At 41.7% G+C, this 19,055-nt stretch overlaps 1 protein-coding gene and 1 long non-coding RNA gene across 9 annotated transcripts in view; one reads left to right on the top strand and one right to left on the bottom strand.

Moving 5' to 3' along the window:
- LOC123598367 overlaps positions 1–7,004 on the bottom strand; it is a 28,274-nt gene extending 21,270 nt beyond the window's left edge. Inside the window, exons 1-4 of one of the 3 annotated variants that reach the window (XR_006712570.1) lie at positions 6,833–7,004; positions 5,153–5,322; positions 3,518–3,701; positions 2,952–3,061 (exon numbers count right to left, since the gene is read on the bottom strand). This is a non-coding gene — a long non-coding RNA (uncharacterized LOC123598367). Of the gene's footprint in view, positions 1–2,821; positions 3,062–3,517; positions 3,702–5,152; positions 5,323–5,697; positions 5,755–6,832 lie in introns of those variants that run through there. The other 2 variants (XR_006712568.1, XR_006712569.1) reach the window with 2 other exon arrangements.
- The window catches only part of AKNAD1 (AKNA domain containing 1), a 42,170-nt gene extending 27,243 nt beyond the window's left edge, over positions 1–14,927 (top strand). For 3 of the 6 annotated variants that reach the window (XM_045478494.1, XM_045478499.1, XM_045478493.1), the window contains 6 exons: positions 3,212–3,309; positions 6,863–6,985; positions 7,077–7,184; positions 11,134–11,215; positions 13,680–13,803; positions 14,559–14,927. In XM_045478494.1, the coding sequence (XP_045334450.1) occupies positions 3,212–3,309; positions 6,863–6,985; positions 7,077–7,184; positions 11,134–11,215; positions 13,680–13,803; positions 14,559–14,690 (667 nt within the window). In that variant the 3' untranslated portion in view covers positions 14,691–14,927. Of the gene's footprint in view, positions 1–3,211; positions 3,310–6,862; positions 6,986–7,076; positions 7,185–11,133; positions 11,216–13,679; positions 13,845–14,558 lie in introns of all 6 variants that reach the window. The other 3 variants (XM_045478495.1, XM_045478498.1, XM_045478496.1) reach the window with 3 other exon arrangements.
- Positions 14,928–19,055: the final 4,128 nt, after the last annotated feature.

The following is a 19,055-nucleotide window of genomic DNA, read 5'->3' as shown; positions in this document are numbered from 1 at the left end:
AGATTTTTTGATCATGCACATGCCTCAACCTCACCTAGTATGTCAGACTCACCAGGGCTGGAGCCCTAGTAGGAATACTTTTAAATCTGCTCAAGATTCTCCTAAGTTCCCTTGGTTAAGAATCAGGGCTGCGGAACACGAAGTGTGGTTTGTCCTGTAGGCTGAATTTGAACATTATCCACACGGGAGATTATTGGGCACCATTATATAGCAACTTCTCATGATGAGTGAAAATCTTCCCTGTCCTTCCCTCTGTCCCCAGTCCCACTGGAAATAAGCCTAATCCCATGTATAGGCGTTTACTTCTCCCCATTCTTCAGCAAGAAATCTGGAGGTTACAAGCTGTAATTGTGCAAAAAAAAAAAAAAGCTATAGATGTAAAATCCTAAGGAGAAATCCTTCATCTTCTTAAAACTTTCTTTGGCTCAACTGTTAGGCCATATGGATTCAAAATCCTTTATTTGAAGCTTCTATCAGTTAGTGAGAGGCACCAACTCCAAGCTCAGGAGGCACTGTGGACTTCTGCCAAAGCTTGGCTAATTTACCTTCCAAAGGTCAAGAGTCAAGGAGGGAGGAGCAACCATTCCTTGTGGTTTAGCAACCACTATTACATGCACATAATAAGCTCTAATACAAGCAGATGACAAGGTCTGAAGTTAGAAAGCATTCCGCCACGGGAATGGGCACTTGTCATAAGTGTTCTACTGAGTTTCCGCCCCCTGAAAAAGGAAACAGCATGCTGTTTGTGCTAAATATGACCATGCGTCATCTGGTGTGGACCATTATTTTAACTGACATGCCAGTCATCAGCTTTGACCCTCCTTTTAAATATAGGAGGCAATAGTGATGCCTACTCCCTGAGTCACCACAGGCCCACTATTTTTATTTATTGAGTTAAACCTAGGTTTTGGGATTTTTTTTAGATTTTATTAAGTATAATAAAGATAGTTTGACATTTAAAAAACATTCTGATGAAGGATTTAAGGTACTAAATGTTTGTCTTTCAAATTCCTAGTCTAGAACTTCAGATACTCTTTACATACCAATTGTAAAGAGTATTGGCTCAATACTCTCGGCATTGGCATTGGCTTAAGGACCAATGTCCCAGACTAAATTTTCTGTTTTATCACAGACAAGAGGGAAGGAAAAACACAACCAAGTGCGAAATCAGATCTAACAATGCATCTAACGCTGGGGTGTGAAGTGGAGATACACATGATTTATAAATTGAAATCTTGGTAAACTACCTAATACTCCGAGGAATTAATTGAACAAAGGGCTATATATACTCTTTGCTCTTCTAAAAGATTTGATATCTCTCAGACAAGACATGTGCTTTATGAAGCTAGCTGGCCTTTGAGGGTTATTTTTATACATATGCAGATCAATGGTCTATATGCTACATATAAAATGCAAATCCCTTTGTGTTATGTCTGATGCAGGATTTGGGATTTAAGAGTCCACTTTAGCTACTCAGTCTTCTTGGAAAACTGTCTTCTCAAGTAGAATTGCCCTTAGCTCTTATGGTTGGCAAGAAGATTTTAAGCGCACAAAGAAGTTTAAAAGAGGCAGAAAAAGAAAGTCATGTGTTAGACTGAACTCACTTGAAAGAGATCCAAGTTTTCCACTTTGGAGAGCAGATGTTCAAATGCCCCGAAGGGGGAGGGTGGAGACAGAAAATGAGGTGTGAGAAAATATGTGACTCAGGAGGAGAGCATGTTTTTCCAAGGAGAGGGGAAGGGCCCAGCTCATCAGCCCCCAACCCCACCAACTCCAGAGCACAGTGGCTCTCTCCACGGAAGGCAGGCCTAGGCATAGGCCTAGGCATAGCTGGGTGTGCTGCATTTGCCAAGCAACTCCTAGGGCTCTCACCCCGTCCTCAAGGGGATCAGCCTCATTTCTCACCAGCCACGTGCAGCAGATCTTGGGCACAGTGCCTTCCACACTAAGAATGAGCCACTTTCCCGGAGGGGCTATTACCATATCGCTGGGGCTGAGCAAGGGCTTTGTTAAGAATTGTGATTAACTCGGGGCGCCTGGGTGGCGCAGTCGGCTAAGCGTCCGACTTCAGCCAGGTCACGATCTCGCGGTCCGGGAGTTCGAGCCCCGCGTCAGGCTCTGGGCTGATGGCTCAGAGCCTGGAGCCTGTTTCCGATTCTGTGTCTCCCTCTCTCTCTGCCCCTCCCCGATTCATGCTCTGTCTCTCTCTGTCCCAAAAATAAATAAACGTTGAAAAAAAAATTAAAAAAAAAAAAAAAAAGAATTGTGATTAACTAGAATTCCTTTGAAGGGGTCAGGATTTCTGTGAAGAAGGCAGGCAGAAGCTACAGACAAGTCAGAGGGTGTCCTGGTAACTGACAATTGTAAGGCATCTTTCTGATGCCCCCTGGTGGCCTTGTACAGCTAAAGTTAACCCTACATGCTCCCTTAGCTTTTAGCCCCATACACACCGGACAAAATCCACCTTGCTGGGCTTTTTAGACACATTCAGCTTATACTTATGGAGCCAAAGCCACGGGACCTAGTACTGCCATGTGGCACATCTTCTTTCCCTGATAAGAAGTGAATTTGAGGGGTGCCTGGGTAGCTCAGTCGGTTCAGTGTCTAACTCTTGATTTGGCTCTGGTCATGATCTCACAGTTTGTGAGATCGAGCCCCATGTTGGGCACTGCACTGAGCGTAGAGCCTGCTTAAGATTCTCTCTCTCTCTCTCTCTCTCTCTCTCTCTCTCTCTCTCTTTCCCTCTCCCCTACTCATATGTGCACTCTCTCACTAAAATTAAAAAAAAATCATTTAAAAAGAATTGAATTTGAGACATGAGTATGAAGAAAACTCCAAATATAATTCCATACTTCAAATTTCTATATTGCATATGTGTGCATGATAATTAGATATTATCCTCTGGGGAACAAACCAGATTTACTTTCAACATCTGGTAGACCTGTTCTTACCAGGCCAAGTTGTCGCTGGGTGCAGTTTCTTATAGGGAAGCTCTCAGAAATGCAGGCAGAAGGGATCTCTGTGTGGAGGACAACATGCCACGCCCGTATCATCCCAGTCTCTGATACAAGAAATTTAACATTTCAGTTTTACCGATACTCTCACGATCTCTATTAGAAGTATGTTAATAAAATAAATAAATAAATAAATAAATAAATAAATAAGAAGAAGTATGTTAAATGTTTATTGGATCTTATACATCTTTTTTTAGGAAGGAAAATATGGAGAAAAAAGGGCACAGATGGCCCAGCTGTGGAAGGTGTCCCACTGCCCTTCAAGAAAAGGCACTGCACGCAGACTCAATTCTCGGTAAGTTAAGGGGCCTGGTGCTGTGGGTGCTCTGTCTTCAAGGTCCCTCTCCAGGGGTCTGCCCACTGCAGGCAGACCATCTGCCACACCAAATAGCATTACCCAGATTAGGGTGTTACATGTTGTGTTTTTTTGCAAACCGTAAAAAATTAACAATTAAATAGATTCAAACAGATCAAGTGTGGTCAGAGAGTGTGAAAGTGCCCACCTCTGTTTGTGTGGGAGCCACAGGACTCCATGCACTCAGTCGTGCAGTGGCCTCAGTTCTATGTGTCATCCTTGCAGCACGACCCATAATCTGCACCTGGTGAGCTCACAGGACGTGGGAGAGTTGCTGCCGACTTGTCCATAACATTTCTCAGAAGCAAAGAAAATGAGAGCTGGGAGGGGACCTGGAGAGCACCAGGGCATAGAATTCAATGATTTTTAGTCATAGGAGCCTTCCTCCAAAGGTAGTTTAAGCAGAAAAACATCCCTGGCAGAACCGCCCTGGGTGAGGAAGAGGTGAGGCCAAGGCCTGCCTGTTCAGGCAGCTCCTGAGCATGAAAATCACCACCTGAGCCTAGTCTACCCTGTTTCTACGTGAGAAACCAGGTCCGGAGAGCTAATGAGGCTTGTTTACATTCATACAAGCGGTTAGTTAAGAGCCTTTCCTTCAAGTCAGTATTTTTTTGCTATGTCACATGGAGTTCTACTTCTTCTCTGCAGACAACTCATTTTTTTTTTTTTTTACTTTTTAAATGTTTATTTTTGAGAGACAGAGAGACAGAGAGTGAGCAGGAGAGGGGCGGAGAGAGAGGGAGACACAGAATCCAAAGCAGGCTTTAGGCTCTAAGCTGTTAGCACAGAGCCGATGCTGGGCCTGAACCCATGAACCATGAGATCATGACCTGAGCCAAAGTCAGACGCTTAACTGACTGAGCCACCCAGGCACCCACCTCCCTTTTTAAAATTTTTTAAATGTTTACTTATTTTTGAGAGAGAGAGAGAGAGAGTGAGAGCAAGAGCATGAGTGGGGGATGGGCAGAGAGAGAGGGAGACATGTAATATGAAGCAGGCTCCATGTTCTGAGCTGTCAACACAGAGCTCGACGCCCGGGCTCAAAATCATGAATCGAGAGATCATGACCTGAGCCAAAGTTGGCCACTTAACCGACTGAACCACCCAGGTGCCCAGATGATTCATTTTCTGATGGTAATAGTAATGCTTCATTGACTGAACACCTACTATATCAGATGCTGTCACAGAGCTTTCAGAATGTGATCAGAAGCCCTTGGGGGTCCCTGAGACCCTTTCAGGGGACCACGAGGTCCCCTCTTTCCCAGCTACATATCTGTGCAAAGCAATACTGAAGGAGATTGAATGGAGGTGCAGCTATGTAATCCAGCCGCCTTCTATTAAGCCAGATATTCAAGACACTTGCCCAAACACAAAATACTGCCTCTTCTAATACTCTTCATTAAAAAAAAAAATAACCTCTTTGCATTAAAAACCTGTTATTTGGTGAGCATAAAATGAATTACTGTTGGTTTTAAATGACATAATAAAATATTTTTAGATGCCTCAGTTTAAAATTCTATTAAAAAAAAAAAAGCCTTGGGGTGGCTGGGTGGCTGTCAGTTAAGCATCTGACTCTTAATCTCAGTTCAGGTCTTCATCTAAGGGTCATGAGTTCAAGCCCTGCGTTGAGCTCCACACCCAGCATGGAGCGTACTTAAAAAATAATAATAATAAAAATAAATAAAGAAAAAAAACTTAAAGCCCTAGGACTGTCCATTCAGTCTTGGGAAAATTTGAATGATTCTGCACAAGCAAAAATGACTTGAAATTTATAAATATGTACCTCTATACCAGTCCATCATCAACTGACTTGTATAATAGCTCTTCTCCAATACAGGGGGAGATTTTTCACCACAGGTATAAAACAGGGTGCATATTATGATATATGATAGATAAAAACTGTAATAAGCAGAAGCTCTTTAAGGTCCTCAATTTTAAGAGTGTAAAAGGGTTCTGAAAGAAAAAAAAATTGAGAACTGCTGACATAGTGTATAACATTTTGCTATCCTTATACCCCTGTAAGTATGAATTATGATTTTTATTTTACAGATAAGGAAATGGAGACTCAAAGAAATTTAATGACTTGCCAGTCAAAGAGCAGTTGTATTATCTACTGCTGTGTAATGCAGTATCCCAAAACTTAATGGTTCAAAACAAAAAACATTTTCTATCTCATAATTCCTATGGGTCAGGAATTTGGGGGCAGCTTAGCTGGGTGAATCAGGCTCAGGTTCTCTCATGAGGCTATGGTCAAGATGTTGGCCAATACTGCCATCATATGAAGGCTTGACTGGACTGGAGAATCTGCTTCTAAGATGGTTCACTCACGTGGCCATTGGCAGGAGGTCTTAGTTCCTCATCATGTGGGCATTTCCAATAGGTTGCTTGAGTATCATTATGACATGGCAGCCAAGTGATCTAGGTCTTTTATGACCTAGTTTTGGAAGTTATACACCATCACTACCACTTTATCTGTGAGAAGCAAGTCACTAAGTCCAGTCCACACTCAAGGAGAGTGGAATTACGCTATACCTTTTGAAGAACATATAAAAGAATTTGTGGACATATTTTCAACCATCACAGCTAACTAGCGGTAGACCCAGACTGCAAACTCAGGTCTGTCTGAACCTCATGCTATTGTAATTTCCTTGAGCTCTGGATTGAGAAGGAATTCAATGACTATTGACTGACTGAGATTTGGGGGGGTGGGGTGGGAAAACCATCCCTAGAGCTCATTCCATTTATGACTTACTCTTTGAAAGATAGTTACAAAGGAGCATAATCACGAGAGAAGCAAGGCAGGTAGTCCTGACAGATGCTTTGTCACTCGGCCTCATCTCTCCTGGAACTGAGATGTTGTTTGAAGACCCAAGCCTATGTGCTCACCTATCCGGCACAGGATCTCATGTTCTGGTCTTATCTGGAAGTCTCCACTGCCCACAGCCTGCCAGGTTCTAGACCGGTACCACACACACACACTCTCTATTACTAGCCCCTCTTTGGCAGAGATGAGGGCAAAGCTATAATTCAGTTTCCCATATCAGCTCATGAATTTGATGTAGAGTAAAACCATCTTTTCAATTGTGTGGATGACAAAACACAAGTTCTTGGCCAAAACAGGGTCTGAGAAGAGAATGTGGGTGTGTCAGGGCAAATCTGGAAAAATACCAATCTTGCGTTTGTAGTTCATTCAGGGGGTCAAATTCTCACAGATCCATCAGTTCAGCAGGCCTTCACTAAACACCTACATGTGCTAGGAAAACCTTGAGACTTTCCTATCAGATTTGTTACTTCTGAAAACATCTCTCAGTTGTCATAAGGGGATTCCAAATGCCATCCTGAGGCCGGTGACTCCCCTTGGTAATGCAGCTGGGGAAGTTGAACACTTCTGCACCTAATGCATACCTCCCGTGGTTAGAGCTCTACTTTCCACACACTCTATGACTATAATGAAGAAACTCACCTGTCCTTTGTGTAACTTGGGATTTTTCAGGTTCTGATACAGGCCACAGCTGCTATTCTGCTCCTTGGACTGGACTGCTGAGTGATAAATGTCAGAACTGCGGCACTAAGAGTCATAATTCTGGAAGAACCTGTGGCAAAAAACCACCTGAAGGTGAGTGAGACTTAGGGGCCTTAGAAGGAAGGCATAAGTGGGGACAGCTGTTGTTCCCAGGCAGTGAGTTGTATTTCTCTTTTCTTTTTAGAATTTCATTATAGATACAACACCCCAGGAGAGAATTACTTATATCATAGTGAAAGAAGCAACTTTGTCCAGCTCTGCTTTTTAAATGAAAATAAAAATTCTTCATCTTGTAAGTACATCTGCTGCATGATCTCATCTTTGTAAACAACCTGGTCTCCCAGGCATGGGGGACCCACATCACACCAGCCACTGCTTCTGTTTGGGGAGGCCCTGCCCTCTCCAGTGTGCTGTCTGGATCTCTAGTACTCATCTGACGCTCCCACATCCTGGATGGCAAAAGGCTGGGCCAGGGCTGGGAGATAAGAAATCCTAGCAATAAAGGACTCTAAAAGTTTTTAAGGGCTAACTCAGTGTAAGTTGGTAACAAATTGCAAATATTTGCTAAACAAATGACCAACTAAATAATTGCCACTATTATTGCTATTCAGGAGTGGTCAAAACTTTACATATATCCCTACTGAAAGTATGTAAAGTAATAGACTATTTTTACACTCCTTAAACATCATATTGCTAATTTCAATTAGCAATTTGGAAAAAACTAAAATCCCACATTTATTTATAAAGATGAATAAAACATGCCCCCCCACCCAAGGAGTTCACAATCTCTTGAGGAACTCATACCCAAATAAGGAAAGTTCATGGCAAAACGTGGTGCTAGAATTAACAAAGTCAGAGTGTGCTAAGGGAACAAAAAAGGAGGGAAGGACATGTTCCTTGTTGTGCTTCTGAATGACAGTCATATCTGGTTCTTCGACATCCTCTCCTTGTGGGAAAGTTCATACCTCCAGAGCTCTTTCTCTCCTGAGTGACAAGGCGTCAGGGAGAATGTTTCTTATCTTTCACAATTGCCAATTTCCAAGACGAAAGAATGCCATTTACCTGATTGAACTCAGCTGGTGAGTCCCCTACACCGCCATCCCCCAGCTGCTAAATCCTCCAACTGGATGTATTCTCTCAAGATGACAGCCACTAAAACTGCAGAAGCAACAGCGCTAATTTCTTTATCATCTCCCTGGCCTTTGAGTCTATAGCCCATGGGACTTGTTATTCTGATATATGAGGGCATGAGGGAATGAACTATGTCATCTGAAGTGTGACCTTGAACTACATTAGTAAATGTATAGTGGCTAAGAGGGTAGATTCATAGGGAGGCATATTTGCTCAATGTTGAAAAGAACCTTTCAGAAACTGGAATGGAGTGGGCTGTTGTAGGAGGACGTGAGCCCCATCTGTAGAGATGTCTCTACAGATCCCATCCAGAGCCAATGTACTTTGTCAGGATGTTGCAAATCTGTGGACTGGACTAGAATCAGAACTGATGACGCTATGGTCCTTCCCAACTCTGAGTTTCTATGTTTCAAATAAAATCCAAAATTATATTTGGAGACTAGCAAAGGATTAAGACTGAACTCATTTGTGCCTCTGCTCATCAGGACTTACGTTTGGGTGGTCAGCATGATTAATTTGGACTTTCTAGCTTCTACCTTCCATGTCTTAGGGACAGTATTTCCCAGATCGCTTGTCAAATGGGACCCTCCTGAGGGGGAGTGAAACCTAGCTACCAGAGACTGATGAATAAGATAGAAGACGTGGAAGGAGACCCAGCAACAGAGAAGGCAGATTTATTGGCTGTTGGCCATTGACTCTTCTCCTTTCCTTTCCCTGGCTTTATTATTGTCTTCCATGGTGGCTTTCTTACATCGATCTTCTCTGTTTAGTCTCTATTTTCTGGAGTTGTCTTAGTAACATAATTTAGTTTTTGACTCCCCAGAATCCTTGCACCTGAATTTGAAGACTTCCAGGAATCCATTTGGTCCATGCTCTTGAAAGGGATTATCCCTCCACTTGTCAGATGAAGTAGCTGAGTCCACAGAAGTTGGACAGCATGCCCAGGTGTCACAGAGTTAGCACCCAGGGAACCTAAATCCAGACTCCTGGTCTCTTGTCTACTGAAAAAACTCCTTTTAAAGGGGCATCTGGGTGGTTCAGTCAATTAAGTGTCTGACTCTTGATCTCAGGGTTGTGAGCTCGGGCTCCACATAGGGCACCATGCTGGGTGTGGAGCCTACTTAAAAAAAAAAAGTTGAATTTTTTTTTTCTTTTTTAGAATTTAACGACTATTCTAAGATGTCAATTATTTCCAAATAAATTAATAGATTCAACATAATCACAGAATTTTAGAGATGATCAAGGAGTGCAAAGACTACCCCCAATAACCATTTTGCTCTCCGCAGGTAAGAATTCTGAGAGTTTTAGTTTTTATTTTTTCAGTGCAGAAAGAATTCAGTATATTTATCTATTTTTAAAAATTTATAAATTGTTTAATTTACATCCAAGTTAGTTAGCATATAGTGCAACAATTTCAGGAGTAGATTCCTTAAGCCCCTTATCCATTTAGCCCATCCCCCCTCCCACAACCCCTCCAGCAACCCTGTTTGTTCTCTATATTTAAGAGTCTCTTATGTTTTGTCTCCATGTTTTTATTTTTGCTTCCCTTCCCTTATGTTCATCTGTTTAGTATCTTAAAATTCCTCATATGAGTGAAGTCATATGATATTTGTCTTTCTCTAATTTTGCTTAGCATAATACCCTTCAGCTCCATCCACATAGTTGCAAATGGCAAGGTTTCATTCTTTTTGATTGCCAAGTAATACTCCTTTATAGATATATACCACATCTTCTTTATCCATTCATCCATCAATGGACACTAGGGCTCCTTTCATAGTTTGGCAATTGTCGATAGCACTGCTATAAACATTGGGGTGCATGTGCCCCTTCGAAACAATACACATGTATCCCTTGGGCAAATACCTAGTAGTGCAATTGCTGGGTTGTAGAGTAGTTCTATTTTTAATTTTCTGAGGAACCTCCATACTGTTTTCCAGAGTGGCTGCACCAGTTTGCATTCCCATCAGCAGTGCAAAAGAGATCCTCTTTCTCTGCATCCTCACCAACATCTGTTGTTGCCTGAGTTGTTAATGTTAGCCATTCTGACAGGTGTGAGGTAGTATCTTGTGGTTTTGGATTTCCCTGATGATGAGTGAGGTTGAGCATTTTTTCATGTGTTGGTTGGCCATCTGGAAGTCTTCTTTGGAAAAGTGTCTATTCATATCTTTTGCCCATTTCTTCACTGGGTTGTTTTTTGGGTGTTGACTTTGATAAGTTCTTTATAAAGTTTGGATACTAACCCTTTATCTGATATGTCATTTGCAAATATCTTCTCCCATTCTGTTAGTTGCCTTTTAGTTTTGCTGAGTGTTTCCTTTGCTGTGCAGAAATTTTTATTTTGATGAGGTCCCAATAGTTCATTTTTGCTTTTGTTTCCTTTGCCCCTGGAGACGTATTGAGTAAGAAGTTGCTGCAGCCAAAGTCAAAAGAGGTTTTTGCCTGCTTTCTCCTTGAGGATTTTGATGGCTTCCTGTCTTACATTTAGGTCTTTCATCCGTTTTGAGTTTATTTGTGTGGATGGTGTAAGAAAGTGGTCCAGGATCATTTTTCTGCATGTTGCTGTCCAGTTTTCCCAGCACCATTTGCTGAAGAGTGTCTTTATTCCATTCGATATTCTTTCCTGCTTTGTCAAAGATTAGTTGACCATATGTTTGTGGGTCCATTTCTGGATTCTCTATTCTGTTCCATTGACCTGAGTGTCTGTTTTTGTGCCAGTACTATACTGTCTTGATGATTACAACTTTGTAATACATCTTGAATATCAGGAGTGTGATTCCTCCAGCTTTTTTTTTTTTTTCAAGATTGCTTTGGCTATTTGAGGTCTTTTCTGGTTCTATACAAATTTTAGGATTGTCTGTTTTAGCTTTGTGAAGAATGCTGGTGTTATTTTGATAGGGATTGCTGAATTTTTAAAAATAAATAAATAAGCTGAATTTCTTTTCCTGAATTCAGAAAGAAAGTTCTTTGTTTTCTATGTTCCCTAGTTTTCTTATTAAGATTTCATGAAATATTACATTCATACAGAAAAGTTCGGGAAATGCTACCCATATGTCCACCATTTGGGGGTCATTTTTGATACTCTGAATTTAATCATAGCTAACATTTTTCAGCTTGTTCAAAACCAGAATGGATCTGTTCCCAGACATCGAATCCAAAATCCTCTCAAGACGAACATGAGCCCATACCAGAAAAGTAAGTATTATTTTATTAATGATAATAACCACGCAATGTGCTTAGTGCACTAAATTACTGGCTCAAGGTCACTGAGATCATAAATCGTAGAGCCAAGATTCAAACCAAAGTATGGCTAATACTTCATTCATTTATTTATTCAACAAGTATTTTGAGTGTCAATAGTAGGGTCTTGGTCTAGGTCCTGAGGACACAGTGAAAAATTAAACCACTGTCCCTACCCTCATGGAAGTTACCTTTTTGGTAGAAGAGCCAGTCTTTTAAGTGCCACAAAGGGGGTGTATAGAGTGCTATTACCTAATTTGGGGGTTCAGGGAAGCTGAACACCAAAGGATAAGTGTGAATCAACTAGCAAAGGGATGTGAAGGTGAGAGGGCATCTAGTCTATGAAGGCTTCCTGGAGCCGAAAGGCCCCTTGGGAAGTTCAGGAACAGTGTAGTGCGAGGGGCTGTGGGGCAAGATGGGGCTGGCAAGGGGAAGCTGAAGTGATGGGTAGGGCTAGACCATGCAGGGGCTTGTCAGCTACAGGAAGTATTTCAGACTCAAGGGTATAATAAGCCAATGAAGTTTTTTAATGAGGCTGTTTTTAAAGTTTCCTAGTGTTGGGGCACCTGGGTGGCTCAGTTGGTTAAGCATCCAACTCTTGATTTTGGCTCAGGTCATGATCTCAAGGTTCGTGAGATTGAGCCCCCATCAGGCTCTGCGCTGACAGAGCAGAGCCTGCTTGGGTTTCTCTCTCCCTTTCTCTCTGCCCTTCCCTGCTTGTGTTCTCTCAAAATAAATAAACTTAAAAAAAAGTTTCCCAGTGTTTTTAAAAGGTCACTCTAACTACTAAAGGAATGGGAATGGATTAAAGATGTCAAGAATTGGAGCACAGAGGCCAAGTAAGAGCCTAGTGCAATAATCCAAGTGGGGTGATGGTAGCTTGGCCAAGGGTGAAAGAGAAGGAGAGACAGAGGTCTAGTATTCAAGAGCTATTTAGGAGGCAAAATCAATAGTGTAGCAGAGTGGTTAAAAGTTCAGGTTCTGCACTCAGTCTGAACTCACTAGCTACTACCATATGCAGTGCAGTGTTTAAGAATGTGGCCTCTGGGCAGGTCTTGGGTTTGCATCTTGGTTCCGTGTCCTTGGGCTGGTTGCTTTACCTCTTTGTGCCTCCCTTTCCCCACTGTGCATCTTCATTATTCTCCAAATGGGAATAATAGTAGTGCCAAACTAAGAATTGGGTCAATACATATAAAGCACGTGGAAAGGTACATGGCACTCAGCAAGTGATGGCGATTATTGTTGATCATCATGACTGACTGGATGTGAAGAAAGAGAGGACTCTCAAGCCCATACCCTTCCCACTGCACCACACTGCCCTGCCTTGCTTGAAGTTTTTTTATTAGCTAGGGGCCGCTGATACTCTTTGATGTTCTCAACCGGATAATAGATCCAAAGTGTTAAACTGACCTGAAGAACCAACTCCTGTTAATGTGGTAGAGGAGAGACACGAAGGGAGGCTTAAAGTCACAAACATTTGAAATCAGACTTCCTGGAGATGACTGCTTACAAGTGCAGTAAGTACCAAAGAAGTAATGCTTAACAGAAGGACTCTCAAGTCGGGGAGATATGAAGATGGCTCCATGGCCCACCTGTCAACAGGCAAGACTTGTGGCATCCCCTACGGCCACTATTCATGGCATAACTCCAGGCAGTGCCCTTCACAGAGAATGTGTGAATGAAACCTCCCAGAGCTATGCAGTGCACAACCGAACAACTGTACATAGTGACCCTGGCTCTCCTTATTCACCCAGACCATCATCAGAGAGAGTCATACTTAGTGTAGTAGTCCAGAGGTGCCTATTTAAAGAGGTGCTGCTTTTCTTCTTTTAATTTATTTTGAGAGACACAGAATGCACACATGTGGGGGAGGGGCAGAGAGAGGGAGAGAAGGAGAAATCCCAAGGAGAGCTGGTGCAGAGCTCAACGTGGGGCTTGATCTCATGAACCATGAGATCATGACTTGAGCTGAAATCAAGTGTTGGACACCTAACCGACTGAGCCACCCTGGCACCCCAGCTTTTATTTTTCTATTGCTGCTGCCTCATTGCTGTGTAAGCTCCCTGGGGCTGAAGTGAACTCAAAGTGCCTACAATTGGCAGATTTGTGTACATTTGTTTTATAAATATGCCAAGGTAGAAGGTTGGCCCCCAAAGAATGAAAACTGAATAAACTGGAGTGTTGCCTCTTTCTGTGACAATGGAAAGATTCTGGGAGGAAACACTTCCCAGATCGTGGTCATGGAACCATCTTTTTCTGAAGCTCATCTGTGGTCAGCCACACGGGGACTATAAGAGCTACAAAAAGTGGAGAGTGCACAAAGTCCTAATACCCAACACGCACACAGCCATTACTGAACCACAGAGTTAGGGAAGAGAGGGGAGCTTTACACAAGTATCAGTGTGCTTTTGCCTTCCAGAAAAAATAAGATTTTCATGACCTACAGTTCAGACCTTGCTACACCCACACCCCATTTCCACTCCTGCAGGATTTCTGGAAGCAAATCCTTAAGCAACTTGCGCAGTATGGAAACGGAATCTGAGGTGAGGACTTAGAAAAATCCATTCCAGAATCCTTGCAGCTTGTAAGTATGGTCTTGGTCACAAAACTGATGGCTTTTAAATTATTACAGTATGGTGGCACCAGGAAATGCTCTGCTAATAAAAACACTTTGTGCTCAGCACTAACATAAAGACACACAGCCTGAGCAGCCACATGGTTTGTATTATTCCTAAACTGGTTCCAAGGGAAATTTCCTGGAGAAAGTGTTTTGTGGGTGGTGCCTCCACTACAGGATCCCCCTGGCCCAGGAGTGAAGGTAGTGGACTGTTTCCAGCTGCTCACAAGTCTGTTCCAGTGACACTGGGGTTAGAGCTGCCAGCACTTCCCTGTTTTCAAATCAAATCCCAGGCCACCTTCAAATGCTTTGGAATGCAAGCACTAATGCCCCTGGGTGCCCTCTTAGGGGTTATGACCCCTAAATCCTCTTCAATCAGTCCCAATAGCTTTCCTTCTTTCTCACAGATTTGTTCCTCTGCACCAGGGCAACAGCCCAGCAGGTTGCTGACCTCACCCTCTGATTCACACTCATCAGTCACGTGTTGGGTCTTTTTTTTGTCCCTTTCTCTAAAAAATATATTCCATCTCAGACTAGTTTCCTAGGAAACCAACCGTTAAAAACAGGAATAGACCGGGTGGGAAAAGAATACTCCAAAAATTCCACCTTGCAATGTTTAATAATGAGATAACCCAATTAACAGAAACAGTAACTTTAAATATGTGAATTTTTCCTCTGTAGATTTTAAACTCGTCTTTGGATCATGCCCTAAGGACAGCAACCATTTTGAAAGAAACTACTGATCGAATGATTAGAACTATTGCAGAAGATCTTGCCAAAGTACAGAGATGGAGGAATCGGCTGAAATACTAGTTTGACCCAAGGCAACCAAAGACTTAAAAAAAAAAAAATGCAAAGAAAACTTTATCTTCCCTCAAAAAGTATCTTATTACACAATTTAGGAAGGTGACTTTCTAGAGACAATACCAAAACCATAGAAAATGGGGGGCACCAAGTGCTTAAAAGGAAAAAAAAAAAATGGACACTGATTCTTAAATTGAAATCAACAAGTATTTATTTTCAAATAAATCTGTTATTCCTAACTCATAATGGAAGAAATTAAAACAATAAACTAGGGGTATCTGGCTGGCTTAATTGGAAGAGTATCTAACTCTTGATCTCAGGGTCATGAGTTCAAGCCTCATGTTAGGTATACAGATTACTAAAAAACAAAACAAAACAAAAAAAACAAAAACAAACACTTAAAAAAAGGACAGAACAAAACAGACTATACTTTTGCCTTTTAGTATGGCAAAAAATAAAGTTTAGAAGACCCAGCATCAGCGAGGCTGGGGATGACAGGTGCTCTCATACACTGAGGGTGGAAGTATAAATTGGTGCAACCTGGTGGAAAGAAGGCAACTTGGTACCAAATTCTACAAATGTCAAAGCACTTAAATTCTGAGCAGCAATTCCACTATTAGCAATGACTTTATAGGTAACTCCCACAATAGGCCATGGTATTACACATGGGATGGCCACCGAAGCACTGATGGGAAGAGCCCCCAAGTAGAGCTAATCTAAACACCCTACATGAGGAATCATAAATAACAACAGTCCTGCAATCAGTCAGTACTCTGCGGCCACTGAAAAAAATGTAGCCACTGGGCAGGTCGGGGGGGGGGGGGGGGGAGGGAAGACAGTGAAAAAAGGCAAACACGTAATAATACATGCAGTGTGACTTCGTTTGTGTATGTTTTTCAAAGGGCATACATATTTTCTGGAAACACACACAGAAATATTCTGTGGACCTCTAAGAAATGGAGATGCGAGTCATCCAGAGAAGGAAGAATCTTTCCTTTTCGTTTACTTTCTGTATAATACGAAATTCTTATGTTTGTATAAGTTATGTGAAGATCTCTTAAAGTCAGAAATACGCAAACACGTTAGTCCTGGATTAATGAATTTGGGACAAAAGTAAAGACAATTCATTACAACTATGTACCAGGTATTAACTACATTTCATGTAGAATGCCAGAACAAGATTCTGATTTGCTTCTTTAAGGCTGATTTAGAACCTCTTTAATGACAGAGCAGCACATCATTGGCTCTTTCCCTCTTTCCTGAGGCCTGTATTCACTCAAAACAGTCAACAAATGGTTTCCTAACCCCCAGAGCTTTGCTTAGTGGTAAAGAGAGTTGAATCCATTCCCACTTTGAAGATCTTTGCGGTGGCCAAGGCAGCTGCTATTTGTCTAGATCTGGCTAGAGAATAGGCTATTTTTAACTTTGGAGCTTGGAAACTGGTTAAGAGTGCCTTAGAAGAGATAAAGCAGAGCCAGCCTGAAGATACCTCTGACTCTGTGGCTACAGGTACTTTAAGCTGTGGCATTATAAGGAAGATAGTGAACACTGGTAGTAGCACTGTAAGAGAAAAAAGGGAGTTTAAACTGTGTATATGCTCTTTCAAGAGGCTTTTAGATTCAGCACTTAACTAAATTAATTTAATTTTTTTTTTCCGTTTATTTATTTTTGGGACAGAGAGAGACAGAGCATGAACGGGGGAGGGGCAGAGACAGAGGAAGACACAGAATCGGAAACAGGCTCCAGGCTCTGAGCCATCAGCCCAGAGCCTGACGCGGGGCTCGAACTCCCGGACCGCGAGATCGTGACCTGGCTGAAGTCGGACGCTTAACCGACTGCGCCACCCAGGCGCCCCAGCACTTACCTAAATTTAATCACCACTTGATAACCTGTTTTATGTGCCAAGCATCACTATCTTGTCCTCAAGTTTAAAATTATACTTCTCTGGCTGGAAGGGTTCTTATATGATTCATTAGTTCTTAACCTTTTTTGAGTTCAACCCTCTTTCAGAATCTGATGAAAACTATGGAGTCTCCCTCCCCCATACTCCACTCTTGCAGGGAAAAGGGATGTAAAAACGCACAATTTTGCACACAATTTTTAAAAGTTCAAAGACACCTGAAGCAAATCCATGCAATCCAAGTTAGAAAGGACCACCATAAGTTCCTAAGCCCTCAATTAACCTTTATAGAAAGTTAACCCCTGTAATCATTTATTTAAAAATATGGCCCACCTCTACTGTATTAAACTATAGTCTAAATGTTAATTTTATATTTCCTTAATGACTGAGGATCATTATGAACAATCACTGTGACATGCTTAATCCAAGAAACAGAAATAGGGCTATGTCCTTAAGAAGTCCTGGAAAAGTGCTAAGCTCTGATTTACAAAGGTAATTTTATATTTACTGATCATGTACCCTTGGCTGTCTCCTCCCTTGTTTGTGTAAATTCTGATAGATTTCTCTCTTAATTCTGATGCAGTAACAGACCAGAAAAACGAGCTCGTTAACTGTTTATTTCCAATGCTGAGTCAAGGGACTCACCATTGTTGAGGGCAGCGGTGTGGTAAAAAAACATCTGGCAGCTTGACTGTCCAGAGGCCTCTTCATGTCTACTTCCAGTGTGTAGCTGTGCTCTGACTGCTTCAGGTTGCCAGAAGCAAGCAAGCAGGATGAGGGGGGAATGCTTTTATCTCTTTAATAAAAAATTCTAGGGGTGCCTGGGTGGCTCAGTCAGCTGAGTGACTCGATTTTGGCTCAGGTCACAATCCCAGGGTCATGGGATCAAGACCAGCGTCAGAGTGTGTGCTGAGTATGAAGCCTGTTTGGGATTCTCTCTCCTCCCCCTGCCTCTCTCCCCAGCTTGCATTCTCTAAAATTATAAAACTAAATGAAAATAAAATTCTAGGGGGCGCCTGGCTGGCTTAGTTGGGAGAGTATGCAACTCTTGATCTCAGGATTTTGAGTTTGAGCCCCAGGATGGGTGTAGAGAGATTATTCAAAAGCAAAATCCTAAAAAAAAAAATTCTAGCCATCCACTTTAACTATTAGATTATACAAATGAAAACTCTTTTTATCACTCCTTTCTACTGTAATCTTACTGATTTGAATCTTAATGATTTATGTAAAAAAAATTTTTTTTTTAACATTTATCATTGAGAGACAGAGACAGAGAGAGCATGAGCATGGGAGAGGCAGAGAGAGGGGGAGACACAGAATCCGAAGCAGGCTCCAGGTTCTGAGCTGTCAGCACAGAGCCTGACGCAGGGCTCAAACTCATAAACTGCGAGATCATGACCTGAGTGGAAGTCAGACGCTTTACTGACTGAGCCACCCAGGTGCCCCTGAATCTTAAAGATTTAAAACAGACCTAAATCATATTAAATATGAATATATTTAATGCCCAAATTGTTGTTGTTTTGGTAGCAGAAATTTTATTGTGGGGTGAAGACTTTTTTGCTCTTTTGATTTTAAAAGAAATCTACCTGCAACCTGACAGAATTCACAGAAGGTTACAAATACCTATAGAAGTGAGTTATGGAGGCATCACATCTTACAAAAATAAACTGCCAGGATCTGGGCTTTTGGGCTCAAATCCAAGAATTTTTGTCTTTGCGAACAACTGATATTTTTCTTATTTTTTTGTGAATGTGGTTGAACAATGTGAATCCACTATACTTTATAAGCCAAGCACACATCAACAGGAATTAATGTGGGCTTCAGAGATACTGAATAAATGGTTTCATTTAGTTGTAACAGTGAAATGTCTTCTTCAGGGTCTTGGTATCAGAATCTGTAATTGCTAATTCTGAAGGTGGAATTAGCTTGTACTAAGAATTTATGTGAGATGAACACTTACATCTTCAAATTCAGTAAGAGATTTAGGAAACAAAGGATCACTCCAATTCTAAGAGTAAAATACATGTAAAATGGAGGCCTCAAAGGATCTCACATCATTATGATAGGACAAAATCATCACTGAGGTGTTAAGTGACTCAATGAATGGGCCAGTGTTTGCTGTCATCACACTCTTGGTTCCATTTGTCACAGGGCATTGGATTAGTCTAAATCTCTGTTCCACACAAGTACTAACCTTGGACTGATAGTAACCAAGGCTTACAAGGACCACAAATAAAATGCAGACACCCAAAACCAGCCCTTTCACTGACAAAGTACTGTTCCCACGCTTGATATTCAAAGAGAGCTGTTTATTAATGTCAAGCCTTTCCTCTCCACATAAACATCGAGGTTAAATTACATAACCTTTATGTGCCCTAGTTTCCTCAGCTTTAAAATGGAGATGATAATAATAGTCCCTATCTTCATAGGATTAAATGAGAAGATTAAATGAGGTAATATAAGCACTTCGAAAC

The sequence above is a fragment of the Leopardus geoffroyi genome, chromosome C1 (genome assembly GCF_018350155.1).
Source record: "Leopardus geoffroyi isolate Oge1 chromosome C1, O.geoffroyi_Oge1_pat1.0, whole genome shotgun sequence".
Lineage (NCBI taxonomy): Eukaryota > Metazoa > Chordata > Mammalia > Carnivora > Felidae > Leopardus > Leopardus geoffroyi.
The sequence above is the reverse complement of the archived record's forward strand: the minus strand, read 5'-3'. Positions and strand labels throughout refer to the sequence as shown.